Here is a 21,504-nt window from a genome sequence, read left to right as displayed (position 1 = left end):
AGGCTCAAGGTCTTTCTTTTGAATAGAGCTGCTGTTTGCAGGAGATCCGGTCTTTGTGGAAGGCAGTCATTCCTCCCAGGGGATCTGGAGGTCACTGGCTGCTGGACAAGTCAAATTGTGTCGCAGGATCTCTAAAAACATCAGATGGGCCGGTAGGGCTGGGGCCAAGTCATTTTTTCTCTACAGTCTCCTATGCTGTGCGACGTCTTCCGTCCTTCTTCGTAGGTTGCAGGAATCTAGGAAGGAAAGGTTAAGAGTTCCCCTAAACACTAAATTCAAGGGTGTTACGGTGTGTGCAGGTCGGAACCAGTAGGTGCCTTCCTTTGGGTGAGTATACCCCCTATTATGTCACCGTTCAGTGGGAGAGGGGAATGAGCCTCTCTCTAATTGGCTAGGTCCTCCATATTCAAGATGGAGGGGACTTGGATGTCTGCTTCACCTCGCCTCCCCCCACCTGAGGGGTGGTGTTGGCAAAGGTGGGCACACCTCTCTTCCTAGCTTGGTTTTCCCACCGATTCTCCAGCCCATGTGGGGGCCAGAACCAGTGGAAGCCAGTTGCCGGGGGCAGAAAACGGCAGGGACAGCTTCCAAAGGCAGTAGGCTTTTAAAGCTTCCCCTTTCATGGACCCAGCCCTTCCTGGGGGAGGGGGCATGACAACTCTGACCAGGATGTGCTTTGGTTACGGACCCAAAGAGCGGAGGGTCTCTACCCAGGGGTCCAGAAACCTATCTGGGTGTGGCAAATGACAGCCAGCCATTCAGGAACCACCCTAGGGCAGGTAGATTTTCAGTGGGCATTTCTAAGATGCCCTCCGAGTGCATTTTACATTCAATCCTGCACTGGTATCAGGTGGGTTTAATGTGCTGAGAGTTTGCTACCAAACTTCCCTGTTTTTAGTAAAGCCTTTATGGAGCTGTAGCATTTGTAAGACCAACTCCCAGACCACATACTCTTTATGGCTTTATTACACTTACAACGTCTAAGAGTGGACAGACACTGTAGGGGTACAGGGCTTATGACACTGTAACCTCACCTCAGGGCTAGTGCACCCTACTAGAGGGGGTGACTTACTTAGGCCGCAGCCAGTGGACTGCAGGCACTGCACACAGGGATGTGTGCCATGTTGACTAATCACATTCCTCTGCACCAAAACACGAAGCCTGCAGCAGTGGCAGTGTATGTGCGTTAAGGTGAAGGGCATCTAAGGTTGGCACAATAGGTGCTGCAGCCCTCAGAGGCCCTCCCAGGTCACAGAGCCCTTAGTACCCATGGTAACTTTACAAGGGGCTTAACTGTGACCAGGGATGTACCAATTGTGGATACAAAGGTACAGTTTTGGGAAAGAACACAGGCCCTGCAAACCTGACCGGCAGGAACCCTGGGTACACCAAGTCAGGTTGCATCAGATGTCAGGAATAAAATGGGGGGAAATCCATGCAAAAAAGGTGGCATGTCCTACAGTTACTGAAACAGAAAGCCACTTTCCTACACAGGGGATACTGTGAGGTACTTAAAGCACCAGTTTTTTATTCTATGCTTTGCATTGCGGCCTAATGGCTAACAACGTCTCTTATTCTATTTATTTTTCCTTGTAAAAATACGTTTGTTAAAGGTTTTCTATGGTCATCGTTTTAAAGTGACGCAGGTATATGCAATTGGCTTCTTTTTCAAATGATAATTCAATTAAATATGGCCATATTTAGCCTTCTTTAGGCTGCAAACATATGTAAAGTACTATGGTACAAATTCTTGTTATACATATACGTATACTTTTTTAAAGTGCTCCGGGATGCCCGCACGTGGGCAGGACTATTCAGCGCTTAGGACTTTGATGAGGATTCCCCAGAAAAATAACTTCAATTTTGTTACACTAAAATACACTGAATCTTAAGGCACTCTGTACCAAACATTTAATAGGAAATATATACTCTTACTATTAGCAGACATCCGCTAATCACAGTTTCCTTGCAATAATTTATATATTGAAACACTAACAATCAACATGTATTTGGATCCTGGATTCTTATTACTACAGACATATCAATTTCAAATCTCAGCTAAATCAATCTCTTACAGCTTCTGAATTAAATCTAGCCATTTCTGCCTTCCAATGCTACTCACACTACAAAATTTGGATAAAGATGGTACAGACACTCAAACAAGAATGATGCATTTATTGGTTGTACCTGAGGAGTTCGGAGATGAAGAGGCACAAGTCCAGAGGGAGTATCTGCAAGCACATTGAAATGAGGTGTAGGTGGTGGGCCCATGGCCATGGGTCTGCTCTCTACATCCACTTGGTAATTAACAAGACCCCATTGCTCCAAGAACGCATGCACTCTGAATAGAAAAACAGGGGCTTAACATATGGAAATTACGCTGAAATTTCCAATGTAGTTAAAACATGCAATGTGTGGCATTGGCTAACAAAAAGTATATGTAATCTCATATAAATGAATTAAAAAGTTAAAATGTATATTTAAATTTAACAGGTGGCTTTTCATTTCACATTGTTTTCCTGGCATAAAAATCCAATGAGAACCTAATCATAAATAATGAAAGAGTAGCAAATTCCAGGGAGCCCTGTCTGACTTTTGAACAAGGAAAATGTCATGATTTGCAGCTATAATAACATTAACACTATGCTTACAGCTGTACCGACCAGTTTTGCAAGCTCTGTACCAACAAGGCAATTTAACGTTCCAAACTATATCATATTAATTTGTAAATATTAAGACACACATTACTTTACTACAATTATTGTTCTCTATTAATGTTATCTTTCAGAGTGAATATTTCCACTCATCGAGCTGGGAGTACCATCGTAGTGTTAAAATAGTACTGTATTCCTAAACAGACTTGAAAGGCTTTAAAAAAATTGCCAATTTAGCAACACAAACATCTTGCTGAAAATACACAAATGTAAGCCCAAGCAGTGAAAGTACAGTGAACACCATACTATTCAATGACTGCAGTAACACCGATTTCATAGCAGAAGTGTGAAAGGATCTTATCTGACAGGTTACCCTCTACAAGGCAGGGAGTGGGCTACATGTGAATCTATGAAAGATACCAATGCTGAAGAACTAGCTATTTTCTAGATTCACATGATTAAAGCAGAGTAGAAAGCAATTTAACACAATTCTGACCATGGATGGCAGGGACACAAAGAAGCAAACCTTACTGGAAGCTGTGGAAACACTGCCTGTCTCACTGCTGCACCTTTCGTTATTGCTACTTCCAGGCAGTAGAGCTGGGTAAATGTGTGTTCATTCTTCCACAATACCACCCTCGATATATGCGCTATCTGCATTCCTATACAGAGAGCCACTGCTCTAATACATAACTTAAGGGGTCAACCTGCTTTTGCTTGGCAGAAAGTAATAGCGGCCACCATCCGCTGAGAAATCCATTGTTCTACAGGGGTGACCTTTCTGAGCTTTACCAAAAGCGACTAAAAACTGGTCCAGTTTAGGAAAGTCTTTATCTTGTCAATAAAGATTTACAGCCATCGACGTATATCTATGGTGTGTACCACTCTGTTCTTCCTTAAGTCCTTAGCACCACAGGCTTGTTGAGGGGGGCATCAGTGGTCATTTAAAGAATTAAATGAGGATTCGTCTCTAAGATTACCCCACCTTTATGGAGTCAAAGAAAAGATTAATATATGGAAAAGGCTTGAATTGCACAGGCTCTTCTTATTGATGTGAGTACTCGCAGAAGTGCAAACTTCCAGGTCATAGGCTCTGTCCTTGCTTGCGATATTTCTAGGAATTCTTCTGTAATGCCTAAAGAACAAGTTACTTACCTTCGGTAACGATGTATCTGTAAGGGACATATGTTAGTTATAGATTACTTATCTTAGAATTATCCCCAGGCGTCAGACTTCATTCTGAGAATTGTTTCTTAGAAGTACACCTGCATCCGGCGGCGGCGTGATCGTCGGGATAACATCGCGGATTCTATATAGACGCTACCCCTGCGTGCTGGCGTCAGTTCTGACACGACTTTCCATGCCAGAAGCGCAGAGCCATTCAAGATCATGACCACTGGTGCGCTAAACTAGACCCTGCAAGGGAGTCCCTATCCCTAGAAGTCAGTTCGCAGAGCGGGGAGGATGGGTAGGGCAGCAAGGAATCTATAACTAACATATGTCTCTTACAGATACATCCTTACCAAAGGTAAGTAACTTATTCATCTGAAAGAGACTGTTAGTTATAGATTCCTTACCATACAATAGATATCCCAGCAATACTAACCACGGAGGAGGGTCTGCAAACTAAGTTCACACCAGAAAGTCCTGGAGGACAGCACGGGCAAAATAGCCTTCCCTCCAGACTTGACTGTCCACACAGTAATGCCTCGAGAACATTGCAAGGACTGCTGCCTGACAGATGTCAAGGATTGGAACCCTCCAAGCAAGAGTAGTAGTGGCCGGTGTGGCTCTGATCGAATAAGCACGGAGCCCCACTGGAGGTTCCTTTTTTGCCAAAGCATATTTTTATACAAAGGACAACTGTAAGAATGTGGCTCTATATATACAGGATTAAAGTAAGGTACAGTGTGTATCGAGTCCCCAGTCTCCAGAGGTATGGCAGAGGTTAAAGTTAGATATAACCTTACTCTCTAAAGTGGTAGCTTGGTCGAGCAGTTAGGCAGTAGCAGAGGGCAGTGTAAAGCATTTGTTGTACACAGTCAGCAAATGGTTTCACACACTCAAGAACTGAACTCTAGGCCAATTGTTTTGTATCAAAAGATATAGTCGTTTTATTTTAGAACCAACAAGGTATTAAAATATACTTTTCTCAATATGAGTGACTCTCGGTAATTACTTTACAAATAGGCAATAGACTTTGTAAGTACAATAGCTACAGTGGTTGCAATAGGCAACACAATTTCAAACACAATATAACATTGAGCTCAATGGGGTTTGCTACATAAATGCAATTGATTACTTTATGGATTACTTTTGTAACTCCAGAACTGGATCGTAGATTCAGTCCCGGGACATGTCCTGTAAACAGTTAAGTAAAAGCGTTTAGTTACTGTAGTGATTTTTAAAGAATATAAAGATATTTTCAAAGTTGACAAGGTACAGTACTGGCTTCTCTCCTGATCACAGGGGAGTAATTCGTTATTCGGCTGATTTTAGATTAAAATTTTAAAAGTTTCAAAACTCCACACTTAGAAGAATTTCTCAGTGAAATCAGTCAATGTTAACCTATGGAAGGAAAATGAGTTATCGGCTTTTAGATAAGTACTCGACTGGTAGAGTTAAGGTTCTAGGCATAGTCACAGGGATCTCCCAGGGTCAGAAAGGTACAGTAGTTACACCCTCAGTGGCACAGGGGCCGCCGGGTGCAGAGAGAGTAGGCCAAATGCAACCCTATGGAGGGTAGGGGCCTTCGGTTGGTTGCTGCAAGCAAGTAGGCCTCGCGGCTTTGGGAGCTGAGCTCCTGGTCACTTACTCCGGGCAAGTGGGGAAGTAAAGTAGTGTAGTAGTTGCACTTCCAGCGGCACTCGGGCGGCTGGGTGCAGGGTGCTTTTGAGCCGTCGGGCGCTCAATGTTATCCAATGGGAAAGTTAAAAAGTGAACAAAGGCTGCAGACTCTGGGACGGAGATTCTTCAGGTGCGACCACCACTTCGAGAAGTACGTTGGGATCTTGGAGAAGAGGTAGGTACCCCAAAGGAATGCAAAGGGAGCCACAGGGCGCCAGGTGCAGGTGTGTCTCTTGGTGTCGGGAAATCTTACCCTCAGCTGGTCGCGGTTGATGGGGTCCCTGGTTCTGAGGTTGCAGGCATCGTCTGGTTTGTCGAGGAGGGTCTTTGGGCACTGGACTCCGGGTCACAGTCATCGGGGTGGACATCCTCGTGGTCTTCGATCACTCGGGCACAGGCGGGGCTCGGCGGGTGCAGAGTGGGCTGGATTCGCGGTTCCAGGCTGGCACCAGGGGTGTTGCTGTTTGAGCAGAACCACTGTTTGTGGGAGTCCCAGTCTTTTGGAAGGTTCAAGGCAGACAGGTCCTCCTGGGTTTTCGAGGTTGCTGTCAGCAGGAGACGCCGGAGTTTCGCAGGAGCAGGTTCAAGGATCAACAGGCCTGTAGGGTTCTGTGTCCAAGTCAGTTGGTGTTGTCCTGCACGGCAGGTGGTCTTGTTTCTTGCTCTTCTTCTTGTTGCAATCGGGATCTGAGGAAGGAAGGTTCAGGATACCCCTAAATACAAAATGTAGGGACGTTACAGGTAGGGCAAGGGCAGGGACCAATGGGTCCCTGCCCTGGGGTGAGTACACCCCCTGGCCTGCTCCTCTCCCGTGGGAGGGGGGCAGGAGCCTAGCTCTGATTGGGCAGGGCTCCCGATCCTCAAGATGGAGGATGTTGTGCTTCACCTCGCCTCTCCCACCTGAGGGGTGGAGTTGGCAAACCCCCTTTCCTCACTTAGGGTTTCCCGCGGTTCTTCCCGCCAGAGTGGGGGTAAGAACCGATGGGGGTCAGAACCAGTGGGGGCCAGTTGCTGAGTACAGAAAGTGGTCTGGAGAAGCTCACAAAGGCCTTTGAAGCTTCCCCTGCCCATCCTGGGGGAGGAGCTTGGCACCTAGTCTCAGGATGTGCATTGTTTCAGGCCCCCAAGAGCGGCAGGCTCTCAACCCAGGGGTCCAGAAACACGTCTAGTGGTGGCAGCCTTGGTAGCCACGCAGTCAGGATACTGGGAGTTGGTTAGGTTTCAGGGGGCATCGCTAAGATGCCCTCTGTCGTGCCTTTTACATTAAATCCCACACTGGCATCAGTGCGGGTTTAATGTGCTGAGAAGTTTGATATAAAACTTCTCAGCACATGCACAGGATGTGCATTGTTGCAGGCCCAGGAGAGCGGAGGGCTCTCCACCCAGGGGTCCAGCAACATATCTGCTGTGTGGCAGCCTAGGCAGCCTCAGTCCAGATGTGGATTGCAGGTTTAGGGGGCATCTCTAAGATGCCCTCTAGTGTATTTTACATTAAATCCCGCATCAGTGCGGGTTTAATGTGCTGAGAAGTTTGGTACCAAACTTGTCAGTCTTCAGTGCAGCCATTATGGTGCTGTGGAGTTCGTAATGACGACCTCCCAGCACCATATACTTTTAATGGCAGCACTGCACATACAGTGCACGGAATGGCCCTGGGTACTGTAGGGGCACAGGGCTCATGCACCTGTGCCCACACCGCTGGCATAGGGCACCCCGCTAGAGGGGCGACTTAGGTATGGCAGAGCAGTGGGTTTGTGGGCATGGCACACAGAGATGTGGGCCATGTCGACTCTCTGTTTAGTTCTGCACCTAGACACTCAGCCTGCAAAGGCAGTGTGTGGGTGTCAGGGTACAGTGCCCCTAAGGGTGGCACAATAATTGTTGCAGCCCTTAGGGGTCTTCTCTGGTCACCATGGCCTGGGTACCTAGGGTATCATTTACATGGGGCTGATAGGTGGCCAGAGATGCCAATTGGGTTTTAGTTTCAATACAGTTTTAGGGAAGGAACACAGGCCCTGGGTACCTGGTTGGCAGGAGCCCAGGGCACACTCAGTCAAAGCACAACAGCAGGTCAGAAAAAAGTGGGGGCATACCAATGCAAGAAAGATGGCACTTTCTCACATCCACCCCACTGTGTAAACGGACTTCTAGGGACAGTGACTCCAATGCAGGGCCCAAGTTTAGCGCACCAGTGGTCAGTGTCTTGCATGGCTCTGCGCTTCTGGCGTGGAAGTCATGTCAGAGCTGACATTAATGGGCAGGAGTGCAACGTCATCCTGGCGAGCACAACACCGACGACGGACGCGGAATTGACAGACGCAACCTACACACGTGCAGGGGTACTGCTAATAAAAAATTCTCTGGATCCAGTCTCACGCCTGGGGGTAATTGTAAGGTAAGAAATCTATTGCTAACATATGTCTCTTACAGATACATTGTTACCGAAGGTAAGTAACGTGTTCATATACTACATGAGAGAGTTCTTTACATCTAAATTGTGTAGAGCGCTCTCAAACACTGAATTTGGTTGCGGAAATAAGAGAGCGTTCTATGGTATGATTGAGATGAAGAGAGGAAATTAACTTTGGCAGGAACTTTGCATTGGTGCGTAATACTACTCTGTCATCGCGGACCTGACAATAGGGTTCCTGCAGCGTGAATACTTGCAGCACACTGATGCATCTAAGTGAGTTTAAAAGCCACTTGGAATGAATTGGCTCAAAAGGGGGGGAGTGGGAGGGCTCACAAGTCTGGTAAGGACTATGTTCAGGTTCCATTGGGAAACTGGCGGCACCCTTGGGGGACTTACTCTTTGAAGGATCTACATGAAACCCTTAATGACCGGTATACGGAACAAGGTATAGTTGGTGTCTGTACTGCATGTAAGCAGCTGCTGCTGCTAAATGAAGTATAATGGAAGTGTATGCTAAACCTGATTGTTGAAGGTGGAGATCATCAGATTGGGCACGACCAAGAACAAAGACTTACAGTTGTGTTTGCAGCTGAGCTGGTAAACCACAAGCACTCATAAGACGAGCAGAAAACTAAGAAAACAAGGAAACCTGCAACGAGAGCAGAGGAAGTGCAGCAGCAATGAAGCAGGCACTGCGCTGAGCAAGGGCAAAGAATCGCACACACTTGTGGAAAGTGCTCATTGAAGATGAAAAAAAATAGTCCCTGAGCCAAGAAATAAAATGGTACTAGAGTAGGAGTACAAGTCCTGGGGCACTGCTCTGGGAGTTAACAATTGAATAAAAGGTGGGACAAAAAGACTAGATTAACCGCTTACAAGCAAGGGATTTTTAAGGACAGTGACACTGACAAATAAAAAGCATGTAAGCTCACAAAATAGAATACCTATTTCAAAGAGTCAGCGCAAGCAGAGTCTAGGTTCGACCTAAAAACCACCAGACATCATAAAAAGACGAATGCAGAATTCCTAGTCCATACCCTATATAACATTGGAAAAACAGTTTTTAGCACTCATCATCTCATACATACTTGAGCTTATTTTTCCTTTTAAACGATACCTAGCAAAAAGGACAACATAGGTGAGAACTGTCAGAACAGTCACACCTCTAATGCAAAGACAGTTTCTAGTAGCGTTCTAACTAAACGAAAATCTGTTGGAATAAAAGAAACTGCATGTCATTAGAAAGTACGCAAAATCACAGGTCCACCTTAGCACATTTTTACTCACCACCTCTCACAAAAGACCCACCCATCATCATTCAAGGCTTGTGGTACACAGGGCACAGTTGGCACACTTGCTGAATTCCACTGATTTTCCAATTACCTCATAACAGCACAGACATCGCCTGTTAGGTTCCTCCTGCAGGCTGTGCTAGTTAAATATTCTTGAGGGTTCAGTCGGTATGTGTCAATGATGAAGTTACGATAAGCAAGGTATCTAAAACATAGAGTAAGACGTTGAAAGCATTAATCACACTGAAATCTAGCAGCACATTTAATTAAATAAGACTAGAAGTGCAGTGACTAATTAGTCTATTTTCTGTGTTGTAGGGTTCACTTTTAACAATTATATTGTCCACCTACCACCAACTGGTACACTTTAAGGGATTTGAAAAAATGACTGAGTTTGTAAAATACTGGTATTTTACTGAGAATAAGATGAAATATTTAGGTCTAATATAACATTTACTGGCATGACTAGTTTGAATTAGTATAAATGCTAGTAAAGAAAATTAAGTGTTATCAGCATTGCTTCCAAATCAAAAAGAAGAAGCAGCCTTTGGCAAATGACCTTCACACTCTCTAAACGTATATGAGTTTATGAGTTACTTACATTTCAGGGGACTTGGATTTATTCTTCCCATTGAAAAACTCTGGAAGGGCACGGCGTTCTATTACATGAATACTAGGAGATGAAAAAAGGGAAAATCATATTAAAATGTTTCCAGTAACCCTATTTCCACCACACGTTCGAAATACAATCTTAGTATAGCATCTTGCCATGTCAAGCGAGAGCATTCAGATAACATAGCTCAGGGCTCGAAAAATCCAAAAAAAATGGTACTAGTCCTGCAGGACTAGTACCTTAAAAAATGTCCTCGACCTAACTGCAGCCTACTTGACCTCCGTCTCTGAAAGCGGAGCAAATGTGACAAGATAACGCGATTTAAAGGCATCTTTATTGCTCATTACCTTTGTGAGCAATAAAAAATGCCTTTAAATCTTATCTTGTCACATTTGCTCTGTTTTCACAGAGAGGACAAAAGTTGTTTTGTGTTCCTATTCGCCAGAAAGGGCGAGTAGGACCTAAAAACAGCTCGCCCTTGTTAAATTTAGCTCGACTATGCGAGCTGAATTTTCAAGCCCTGATAGCTTCAATCGTTTGAAAATCAATGCGTGTCACAAAAGAAATATGTTACTTACCATTAACTCCAGTTCTCCAACATTTCAATCTTCCATATACTGGCATGATTGAATAATTTTCTTTTTCAGGCTGGGAAACACCTGGTACATTTAAAAAGCAGTAATGAATATGCTACCTACCAGTATGCATCTGTTCTTGGCATGTAGGGCTGCTGACATTTATATCTATGCATAGATCGCCGCCTAGTGTTGGGTCCGGATGATTGCACATTGTTGTCCTGGAAGAGTCTTCGAAGTATCACGAGATAGGTGGCTCCTCCCCTGGACTACAGTGCGCATGGGCATCCCCTCCATGCTCAGATTGTTTTTCGCCATTGTGGCAGAGATGGAGTATGATACAGTAAGTGATGACCATGCTTGAGAATAAAACTGAGTGCTACAGCTGCTACAGGCACCGGGGAGGAGGGTGGGCGATATAAATGTCAGCAGCCCTACATGCCAAGAACAGATGCATACTGGTAAGTAGCATATTCCGTTCGAGGCATGTAGGCTGCTGAATTTATATCTATGCATAGAATAAATAGTAGTACCCTCCTTAGCGGCGGTTGCCCGAGCCAGCTGCAGCAGTCTGAAAAAGAGTTTTTAGAACAGCTTGACCTACAGCAGCTTGCTGTTTTGAATGTACATCCACACAGTAGTGTTTGGTGAATGTGTGGACGGTGGTCCATGTGGCTGCTCTACAAATGTCCTCTAGAGGAATGTTACCCAGGAAAGTCATGGATGCCCCTAACTTGCGTGTGGAATGCGCTCGTGGGGGAACTGTTAATGTGCGTTTTGCCTTTTGATAACAGATTTGTATGCACTTAACAATCCATGTGGCTATACCTGACTTTGAAATTGGGTTGCCCTTGTGTTGTGGAGAGAAGGCAACAAACAGTTGTTTAGTTTTCCTGAAGTCTTTAGTCCGGTCTATGTAATACAGGAGAGCTCGTGTAACATCTAGTGTGTGTAGTGCTCTGTCCGCTACAGAATCAGGATTTGGGAAGAATACAGGTAGTTCGATAGTTTGGTTAATGTGGAACTGTGACACCACCTTGGGTATAAATTTAGGGTTGGTACGCAGCACGACCCTATTAGCATGAATTTGAATGAAAGGCTCTTGAATAGTGAGGGCTTGCAGCTCACTAACCCATCTGAGCTACGTGATTGCCACCAGAAAAGCAACTTTCCATGTGAGAAATTGAATCTCACAAGAGTGAAGAGGTTCAAATGGTGGACCCATGAGCCTGGTGAGGACTATGTTGAGGTTCCAGACAGGCGAAGGCGGGTGTCTCGGAGGAATGACTCTTTTAAGTCCCTCCATAAAAGCTTTAATGGCCGGCACGTTGAAAAGGGAGAGGTGCTGTCTATTTTGAAGATAAGCGGCCATTGCAGCTAAATGTATCCTGATGGAACTATACGCAAGACTGCATCTGTATAGGTGCAGCAAGTAACATATGATGTTTTGCGTGGAAGCATCCAGTGGATTAATGCTATTATTGGAACAATAGATGTCAAAACGCTTCCATTTTGCTGCATAGCATGCCCTGGTGGTACGTCTTCTAGCCTCTTTGATGATGTCCATACAGTCAGGGGGCAGGTTTAGGTATCCAAACTCTATGACCTCAGGAGCCAGATTGCAAGGCTTAACTGTTGCGGATCTGGGTGCTGAATGTCTCCATGGCTCTGAGTGAGGAGCCTGGGTGTGAGTTTTAGTCGCTGGTGGGGCACCACTGAAAGTTCCAGGAACGTGGTGTACCAGGCTTGCCTTGCCCACGTTGGAGCAACTAGGATGAGTGTCATGGAGTTCTGCCTCAGTTTGCGAGCCACTAGCGGTATGAGTGGTGCTGGAGGAAAAGCGTACGCAAATTTGTTTGACCAGTTCATCCATATCGCATTGCCCTGAGACTGCGGGTGTGGGAACCTGGCGGCGAAGGTGTGGCATTTTGCGTTTTCTGGCGTTGCGAAGAGGTCTATCTCTGAATGACCCCACTGCAGGAAATATGGTTGGAGCACCGAGGGATGTATCTCCCAATCGTGCATCTGATGGCTCTGCCTGCTGAGCAGGTCCGCCATTTGGTTGTCTCTGCCTGGGAGGTGTTCCGCCATGAGGAATATGTTCCTCTGAATGGCCCACTTCCACATGCTCTGTGCTAGGTGTGATAATTGTGGGGAGTGTGTCCCCCCATGCTTTTGAATGTAATACATTGCAGTCATGTTGTCCGTCCGGATAAGCACTACTTTGTTGCAGAGATGCAACTTGAATGCCTTTATCGCCATGAAGATTGCCATCAATTCTAGGAGGTTGATGTGCAACCGTTTCTGCTGTGTGGTCCACAGTCCCTGCACAGTATAATGGAGGACATGAGCTCCCCAGCCCTGGAGAAATGCGTCCGCTGTTAGTACCACCTGTGGTAGAGGCTCCTGGAACGGTCGTCCCTTGCAAAGGTTTTGTGTGTTCCACCAATGCAGAGAGTTGTATGCACGACCGGTCACCAACACTAGGTCCTTCAGCTGTCCGTGAGCCTGGTTCCACTGGCGTGCTAAGCATTCCTGAAGCGGACGCATGTGTAGCCTCGTGTGAGGGACTATAAAGATGCAGGAGGCCATCATGCCTATCAGTTGCATGAACACTTGCGCTGGGAGTGAGTGTTGTGGCCTGAATTTCCGAATCAGTGCCTGCATGCTGTTGACTCTCGCTGAGTTTGGTTGCGCTGTGGCAGTGAGAGTGTTTATTTCCGCGCCTAAGTACTGTTATACAGGGGCGGGTTGAAGATGAGACTTTGGGTAATTGAGTGAAAATCCTAGACTGTGTAGGAGGTGAATTGTGCGGGACATGTGGCTGGCACACTGCTGGGCCGATTTTGCTTGGACCAGCCAGTCGTCTAGATACGGATAGACATGGATGTGTTGTCTCCAAAGATGCGCGGCCACTGTCGCTAAGCATTTGGTAAACACCCTGGGGGCAGTAGTGACCCCGAAAGGCAGGACCTTGAACTGGTAATGCTGGTTGTTGATGGTGAACCTGAGTTACTTCCTGTGACTGGGGTGCATGGGAATGTGGAAGTAGGCATCCTTCAGATCTAGGGTTGCTAGAAAATCTCCCTGACTGAGCAGTGCCAGAACTTGCTGTAAAGTGATCATGTGAAAGTGTTCTGACAGGATGTATTGGTTTAAGGGTCTGAGGTCCAGAATGGGCCACAGAGACCCGTCTTTTTTGGGGATTAGGAAGTACAGTGAATACACCCCTGTACCCTGCTGGTCTAAAGGCACGAGTTCTATGGCCCCTTTTTGCAGCATGGAGATGACTTCTTGCTGCAATAAGTGCATGTGCTCTGCGGACATAGGACGGTGCCTTGGGGGTATGCTGGGTGGAGTGGACGTTAACTCTAGACAATAGCCGTGACGTATAAGTTGTCTCACCCACCTGTCTGTGGTAATGCTTTCCCAGACTGGCAGGAACTGCTGAAGTCTCCCCCCGACTGGTGTGGTATGGTCGGGGGGCAGTGACAAGATGTCACTGCTTGTTAGTGGCGGAGGATCTGGTATTATTTCCACGTCCTCTGCCTTTGGTGCTGTTCCCACGGTATCCACCCCTATTGTTCTTGTTATAGGTGGATTGTGTGGCTCCTCTGGTGTATTGGGCTTGATGCGATGCTTGGCCTCTAGAAGCTCCCCTGTTACCGGAGCGGCGAAAGGAACTGCCTCTGAATTGTTGAGACTGCAGAGCACCCATGGATTTTGCAGTGTCAGTGTCCTTTTTAATCTTTTCTAGAGTGGTGTCGACCTCAGGACCAAACAGGAAGTTAGGGTTAACTGGCTGATTAAGTAGAGTGGTTTGGATTTCCGACTTGAAACCAGAGATGCGGAGCCAGGCATGCCGCCTAAGCATTACGCTAGTGTTTATGGCCCTAGCTGCAGTATCAGCTGCATCCAACGCACACTTAAAGGACGCGTTGGAGATCAACTTCCCTTCTTGTATAAGCATTTCTGCTCCCTCCTTATAAGCATCTGGCAGGTGTTGCCGTAGCTGCTCTAACGTGTCATAATGGGCCCTGTCATATCTTGCTAACAGGGCTTGTGTGTTGGAGATCCTCCAAATATTAGCTGCTTGAGCCGCTACACGTTTCCCAGAAGCTTCAAAGATCTTGGACTCTTTGTCCGGAGGAGGATCATCACCAGTTGCTTGAGAGTTCGCTCTTTTGCGAGCATTAGCCACCACTAATGAGTCCAAGGGGAGTTGGCCCTTGATATACGTAGGGTCCACTGGCGCAGGCGGTACTTCTTTTCAATTCTGGGATTCACCACCCTCGCTTTAGTGGGCTCTTTGAAAATGTCGCTGGCATGTTTGAGCACACCCTTGAGCATAGGCAGAGTTTTTACAGATCTTTCTGACGTCGAGAACGTATCAAAAAGAATTCTTCCTCCACAGGGTCAGCGTGCATGTCGACATCGTGGTTAAGGGCTGCCCTTTCAATGAGTGTGTTAAACGCAGCAGTGTCTTCAGTAGGTGAAGTTTTGACTGCATATGACTGAGTGTCAGGGGTGGTGTGTGGTTCATCAGGGTCAACAGTGTCAGCCCATGGCTGGGACACATCCTGATCTGTGTCAATGGGATAGTTAAACTGCTCCTCATTGTCCCCTTCCTCCACATCCTCAGTGACTGGTGTGAGTGAGTAGGTATAGTCTTGGCCATACGGGTGTATGGGTTCAAAAAGGATAGGAGATGTAGTAGAGTCTCTCTTTTTCTTTAGTTATATTTTGTAAGGCTCCATAGGTGTTTCAGGCCTGAATTTCCGTTTGTAAACGGTGAGCCTGCCTGATTCAGAGTCGATGTATAATTTCAACTGTTCGTAGTAGGTCGGTGGCTGGAACTGAACGTCTTCGGTTCGAGACTGGGCGGGTGCAGCTACTGATGTTGACTTGGATGAGTCTGTAGCTTTTTGGAGTTGGACAGCCTTAGGTCTTGCCGTTGGGGGCAGGCCGTATTTGATCGGCGCCGAAAGCATCGGTGACGGACCGACCTGCTTTGAAGACTTCGACTTCGATCCGACCGACTCCGACTGGTCAGTGTGCTTGTGGTTTTTTTTCGACTAGGTCCGGTGCTGCGCAGCAGGGACGCTTGCGGTCTTCGAGGAGGTTTGTTCCTTTGTGCAGAGGGTGGTTTTTGGCTCGAAGGCCTTGACCAGTTGCGGCTTCTGGATCTTCGGCTCGACGGCCTTTTGGGCCTTGAGTCCTTCGGAAGAGGCGCCATCTTTGGAGCCGGGCTTCGACGTCGACGTGAGCATGACGTGTTTAACAGTAGACACAGGCTTTGTCGCTCCGATCTTCGAGGGGTCGAGCACACGTTTTGACTTGGGAGGCTCCGACGTCTTCGAGCCGATGGTTGTTGTTGACACTTTCGTTTTCGTTTTTGTGACTTTATGTTTCGGTTTCGATTGCTCCACTGATTGTGGCCGCTCGACCGATGGCTCTTTGGAAATGTTCTTAGTCGGGCCTCGAAGCGGGACTAGGGAACTTGTATGAAGATCTTGGCTAAGGCCTTTCGGCGATGCCTCGACCTGAGCCGTGGAAGAGTCTGTATGAGGCCCCGCTACTGCGGTTGGGCCAAGCTCCTCGCTTGAGTCATCGTCGACGGCTCCGAGAGGTGGTACGTCGCCTCCTACCTCGACGATGTCTTCATCATGGACGTAGAGTTCTTCCTCGTCCTCATGGTATGGTGAGTCTTGCTCCGATGCGGGATCAGAGTGCTGAGCAGGATCCTCTTCTTGTACACCCTCCTCGCCGTCACCCCCGAAGATATTTTCTGGATCGGGTGCCGAGTCCCGCGCCGACAGTCGTGCAGTGCGTCAAAGTCGAAGAGTTTTCTTCGATCTGAACTTCGAACAGGCCATGCAGCTGGCCTCGTCGTGGTCCGGTGAGAGACATTTATTGCACACCGGGTGCACATCGATGTGAGGGTATTTCGAGTTGCAAACGGGGCAGCGCTTGAATGGACTTCGTTCCATCGTCGATCGTCGATGGGGCCTCTGTCGTCGAAACGCAATCTCGTCGACGACTGGTGGAAACAAGTGTAAGGCACCGAACGAAAGACAATACCGACGCCCCGAAGGCCTTTTGGCCTTGAGAAAGAGTTTTTATATATATTCCTAACTTAAGCGAAGAAAGTACATCCAAACCCGATGGCGGAAAAAAACAATCTGAGCATGGAGGGGATGCCCATGCGCACTGTAGTCCAGGGGAGGAGCCACCTAAGTTCAAGTTCAGAGATTTGTATAGCGCACTACTCACCCAGAGGGTCTCAAGGCGCTTGAGGGAGGGGGGTGCTTTACTTATCGAATATCCAAGTTTTTAGTTGCTTTCTGAAGGAGAGATGGTTCTGTGTAAGGCGGATGTGGGTGGGGAGGGAATTCCAGGTTTTGGCCGCTAAGTAGGAGAAGGATCTACCCCCCATGGTGGATTTATGGATGCGCGGAATTGCGGCGAGGGCTTGATTGGACGAACGTAATTGGCGGCTAGGGGTGTAGAAGGACAGTCGCGTGTTGAGGTATTCTGGTCCTAGGTCGTAGAGGGCTTTGTGTGCGTGTGTGAGGAGACTGAACGTTATTCTCTTGTTGACGGGGAGCCAGTGGAGGTCTTTCAGGTGACCGGAAATGTGAGCTTGACGGGGGATGTCCAGTATGAGTCTGTCTGAGGCGTTTTGGATGCGTTGGAGTTTTTTCTGTAGTTTGGCTGTGGTTCCGGCGTAAAGGGTGTTTCCGTAATCTAGTCGGCTTGTGACCAGTGCGTGGGTGACCGTCTTTCTTGTTTCGGTGGGGATCCAACGGAAGATTTTTTTGAGCGTGCGTAGGATGTTGAAGCATGATGATGAGACGGCGTTGACTTGTCTGGTCATCGAGAGGGAGGAGTCCAGGATGAAGCCCGGGTTACGTGCGTGATCCGTAGGTATGGGTGCTGTTCCCAGGGCCGGAGGCCACCATGAGTCGTCCCAGGCAGAGGGGGATGAACCTAAGATGAGGACTTCCGTTTTGTCCGAGTTTAGTTTTAAGCGGCTGTTCTTCAGCCATTCGGCTACTTCTTTCATTCCTTCGTGTAAGTTGGTTTTGGCGGTCTTTGGTGAGGGAGAGGATCAGCTGGGTGTCGTCTGCGTAGGAGATGATGTTGAGGTTGTGTTGGCGCGCGATGGATGCGAGGGGGCTCATGTATATGTTGAAGAGGGTGGGACTCAGTGATGATCCTTGAGGTACGCCGCAGATGACTTCGGTGGCCTCTGATCTAAAAGGGGGAAGGCGGACTCTCTGGGTTCTTCCGTCGAGGAACGAGATGATCCAGTCCAATGCTTTTCCTTGTATTCCAACGTTTCTGAGGCGTTGTATGACGGACTGTGTCGAAAGCTGCAGAGAGGTCAAGTAGGATGAGGGCGGCTGTTTCTCCGTTGTCCAGTAGTGTTCGAATGTCGTCTGTTGCTGCGATGAGGGCGGTTTCGGTGCTGTGTTTGGCTCGGAAGCCGGACTGTGAGGGGTCGAGGGATTTGTTGAATTCAAGGAAGGCGGCGAGTTGACTGTTGACGGCTTTCTCAATGACTTTGGCAGGGAATGGGAGGAGCGAGATGGGGCGGTAGTTCTTAAGTTTAGTGGGGTATGCTGTAGGCTTCTTCAGAAGGGCGTTGAGTTCGGCATGTTTCCAGCTTTCCGGGAAGGTCGCGGAGTTGAAGGAGCAGTTGATAACGTCGCGGAGATGGGGTGCGATAATGGAGTCTGCTTTGTTGAAAATGTGGTGGGGACATGGGTCGGTTGGCGATCCTGAGTGGATGGAGTTCATCAGGCGGATGGTATCTTCAGTGGTGATTGGGTTCCAGGCGCAAAGGTTGTTAGAGTGCGGTTTTGGTTCGAGGGTGGGTGGAGTGGATTGGTCTTCGGACTGGTTTATAAAGCTGTTATGTATGTCGGCGATTTTGTTGTGGAAGAAAGATGATAGAGAGTCGCAGAGGTCTTGGGAGGGAGTGATGTCGTTGGTGCCGGAGGTGGGGTTGGTAAATTCTTTGACGATGTTGAATAGTTCCTTGCTGTTTTGGGCGTTGTTGTCAAGGTGATCCTTGAATGCTGATTTCTTGGTGGATCGGATTAGTTGGTGGTGTTTGCGGATGGCGTTCTTGAAAGTGGCCATGTTGTCCGTGGTTGGGTTTTTTTCCCAGGCTTTCTCGAGGGTACGACGGAACTTCTTGGATTTCTTAAGGTCATCGTTGAACCAGGGGGCTTTTTTGCTACCTTGCTTGATTTGATGGTTTTTCAGGGGTGCTAGTTCGTCAGCGCTGTGGGTGAACCACTGTGTGAGGTTGGTGGCTGCTTGGTTTGGGTCCGATGATTTGGCAGGAGGGTTTTGGTGAAGCGATGTGAAGAGCTGGTCGGTAGTAATTTTGTTCCAGTTTCTTCGGGGAATAAGTTGTGGGGGGTTGTGGGTCGTGATCTTTTTGTAGTTGAAGTGAATGCAGCTGTGGTCCGTCCAGTGGAGAGCTGTGGTGTGATTGAAGGAGATGTGCTTGCTGGAGGTGAAGATTGGGTCGAGCGTGTGTCCGGCATAGTGGGTGGGGGTATTGACAAGTTGTTCGAATCCGAGGTTGGCCAGGTTGTCCAGAAGGGTGGTGGTATTGCAGTCGTTTTTCTTTTCCAGGTGGTAGTTGAGGTCTCCCAGTAGAATGTAGTCCTCGTAGGGGAGGGCGTGTGGGCTGATGAAGTCGGTGATGTCTTCGCTGAATTGTGTGCGGGGTCCGGGTGGTCTATAGATGAGTATGCCTCTGAGTGTGGTCTTAGGGTCGGTGTGAATCTGGAAGTGAAGGTGTTCGGCGGTAGTGAGGTTGTCATCGGAACTGGTTGTGATGCGGATGGTGTTCTTATGGACAATGGCGATTCCTCCTCCAGTTTGGTTGGTGCGGTCCTTTCGGATGATCTTGTAGCCGTCCTGGATGGCTATGGCGATGTCGGGTGCTGATGAGGCGTTCATCCAGGTTTCTGTAAGAAAGGCGACGTCCTGCGATGTGGTGTCAAGTAGGTTCCAAAGTTCAATGGCATGTCTGTGGACCGAGCGGGTGTTGAGTAAGATGCACTTCAGATGGTTGTTTTCGGAGCTCTGTTTTGAGTGAGTGGATTTGGTGTGGGTCCTGATGCAATCGACCTTGCAGGTGTGGCAAGTGAAAGGTCCATGGGTGAGTCCTGGAGCGGCTTGGTAGCAGTCGGGGAGACGGCCGGAGTTGAGTGCTGAGAGGGTGGCGGAGTCGTACGTAATGCGGGTGGAAAGGGGTTTGCGGGGAACAGGGGGTCTGGCGCTGGGCGCGGTCCAGGCGTGGACGGGCGTAGACGGGCTTACCTTTGGCACGCCTTCGGCGTGCATAGGGCGCGTCCGCCGCGCGTGACCGCTGCGCGCGTATGCATCTGTCATAAGTGGATAGTGGAGGGGGGTGGGGCGAGGGAGGAGCAGCTGGGAGGCGGGAGCGGGGCGGAGGGCCGGGCTACGAGGCCCAACAACAACAAAATGGCTGAGAAGCAAAAGCAAAACAGGGCGAGATTGAAATTGGCAGAGGCACAATCGGGCACAGATGACTTATCAAGCAGTGCGGTTAGTGGGATGCAATGTACTTCAATGATCGTACCAGGCAGCTCCTAATAGTAGTGTGGGCAATGAGAGCAATGTTACATCAATGCAGCGCTACGATCTAGTAAACAAGCACAAACAATTTTACAATTTGACAAAGGCAATTCCGGCAGGGCGAGCGATGCGCAAATCAGCTGACAGCAGAAAATAACAGATGGAGCGTAATAGCCCTACGATACCAGGGTCCAGGGAGCGTGGGGAGCGACCGCCTCTGAGCGAGTCAGGAGGGTCACAGGGCAGGCAGGGACGGCACGAACTACCACTATCTGTGGGAGGAAGGAGCAGCTGGGAGGCGGGAGCGGGGCGGAGGGCCGGGCTACGAGGCCCAACAACAACAAAATGGCTGAGAAGCAAAAGCGAAACAGGGCGAGATTGAAATGGGCAGAGGCACAATCGGGCACAGATGACTTATCAAGCAGTGCGGTCAGTGGGATGTAATGTACTTCAATGATCGTACCAGGCAGCTCCTAATAGTAGTGTGGGCAATGAGAGCAATGTTACATCAGTGCAGCGCTACGATCTAGTAAACAAGCACAAACAATTTTATCATTTGACAAAGGCAATTCCGGCAGTGCGAGCGATGCGCAAATCAGCTTACAGCAGAAAATAACAGATGGAGCGTAATAGCACTACGATACCAGGGTCCAGGGAGCGTGGGGAGTGACCGCCTCTGAGCGAGTCAGGAGGGTCTATCTCGTGATACTTCGAAGACTCTTCCAGGACAACAATGTGCAATCATCCGGACCCAACACTAGGCGGCGATCTATGCATAGATATAAATTCAGCAGCCCACATGCCTCCAACATAATGTTTAAATGGCCATAGGACTGAACAACAGTGTTTGTTTAGATGCCCATCCATCCTACTGGAAGCAACCTGAATTTCAGTACCCACCCTTAAAGACACTATAGCTCAGATTTCTGCCGCACGTCGTGTCTAGGGGCATCCCCAGGCAGAGAACTGCTCACACCTTTCAGTGAACTCAAAATTGTTACTTTCTAGGTCTACCCAAGGACTGATCCAGTTCTATCTTCAGATTCTACAATACTGAGAGTTGTTTCAAGGAAATGTGCTATTTTCTAGGTTACAGAGACTCTTTGACTATAACCAACTGTCACTATGACGGACTGAGAAGAAATCAGCCTTCAAATCCTATTCATCATGTAGATAGAAAACAATTAACACGATGAGCCTCATTCACAGTATATTTATTGCCTTCATCCTGGTCATATATCTTCATGCAGTAATGGATGTAAAACCTGTACTTCTAAGACATTAAAAGACAGAGTAGAGGATGGCAGTAAATTTACTGGAGCAAGAGAACTTCCTTCCTGGGAGATGCATTTTGTTCGCAACCCCCAGCCTTTAGCTGCAATCAGCAACTGGCTCCCACCAGTTCTGACACCCAATTTGTGTACGGGAACCGGCTAGAAAACCTAGCCTGGAGAGGCAGTGTGTCCACCTGTGCCAACCTCCCACC

General features: G+C 48.0%; 1 protein-coding gene across 6 annotated transcripts in view; it reads right to left on the bottom strand.

Moving 5' to 3' along the window:
* The window catches only part of SMARCC1 (SWI/SNF related BAF chromatin remodeling complex subunit C1), an 873,495-nt gene that overhangs the window by 578,122 nt on the left and 273,869 nt on the right, over nucleotides 1-21,504 (bottom strand). For all 6 annotated transcript variants that reach the window (XM_078662530.1, XM_078662531.1, XM_078662534.1 and 3 more), the window contains exons 15-17: nucleotides 9,808-9,879; nucleotides 9,298-9,411; nucleotides 2,188-2,341 (exon numbers count right to left, since the gene is read on the bottom strand). In XM_078662530.1, coding sequence (XP_078518656.1) covers nucleotides 2,188-2,341; nucleotides 9,298-9,411; nucleotides 9,808-9,879 — 340 coding nt within the window. The remainder of the gene's footprint in view (nucleotides 1-2,187; nucleotides 2,342-9,297; nucleotides 9,412-9,807; nucleotides 9,880-21,504) is intronic.

Source organism: Lissotriton helveticus, chromosome 10 (genome assembly GCF_964261635.1).
Source record: "Lissotriton helveticus chromosome 10, aLisHel1.1, whole genome shotgun sequence".
NCBI lineage: Eukaryota > Metazoa > Chordata > Amphibia > Caudata > Salamandridae > Lissotriton > Lissotriton helveticus.
The sequence above is the reverse complement of the archived record's forward strand: the minus strand, read 5'-3'. Positions and strand labels throughout refer to the sequence as shown.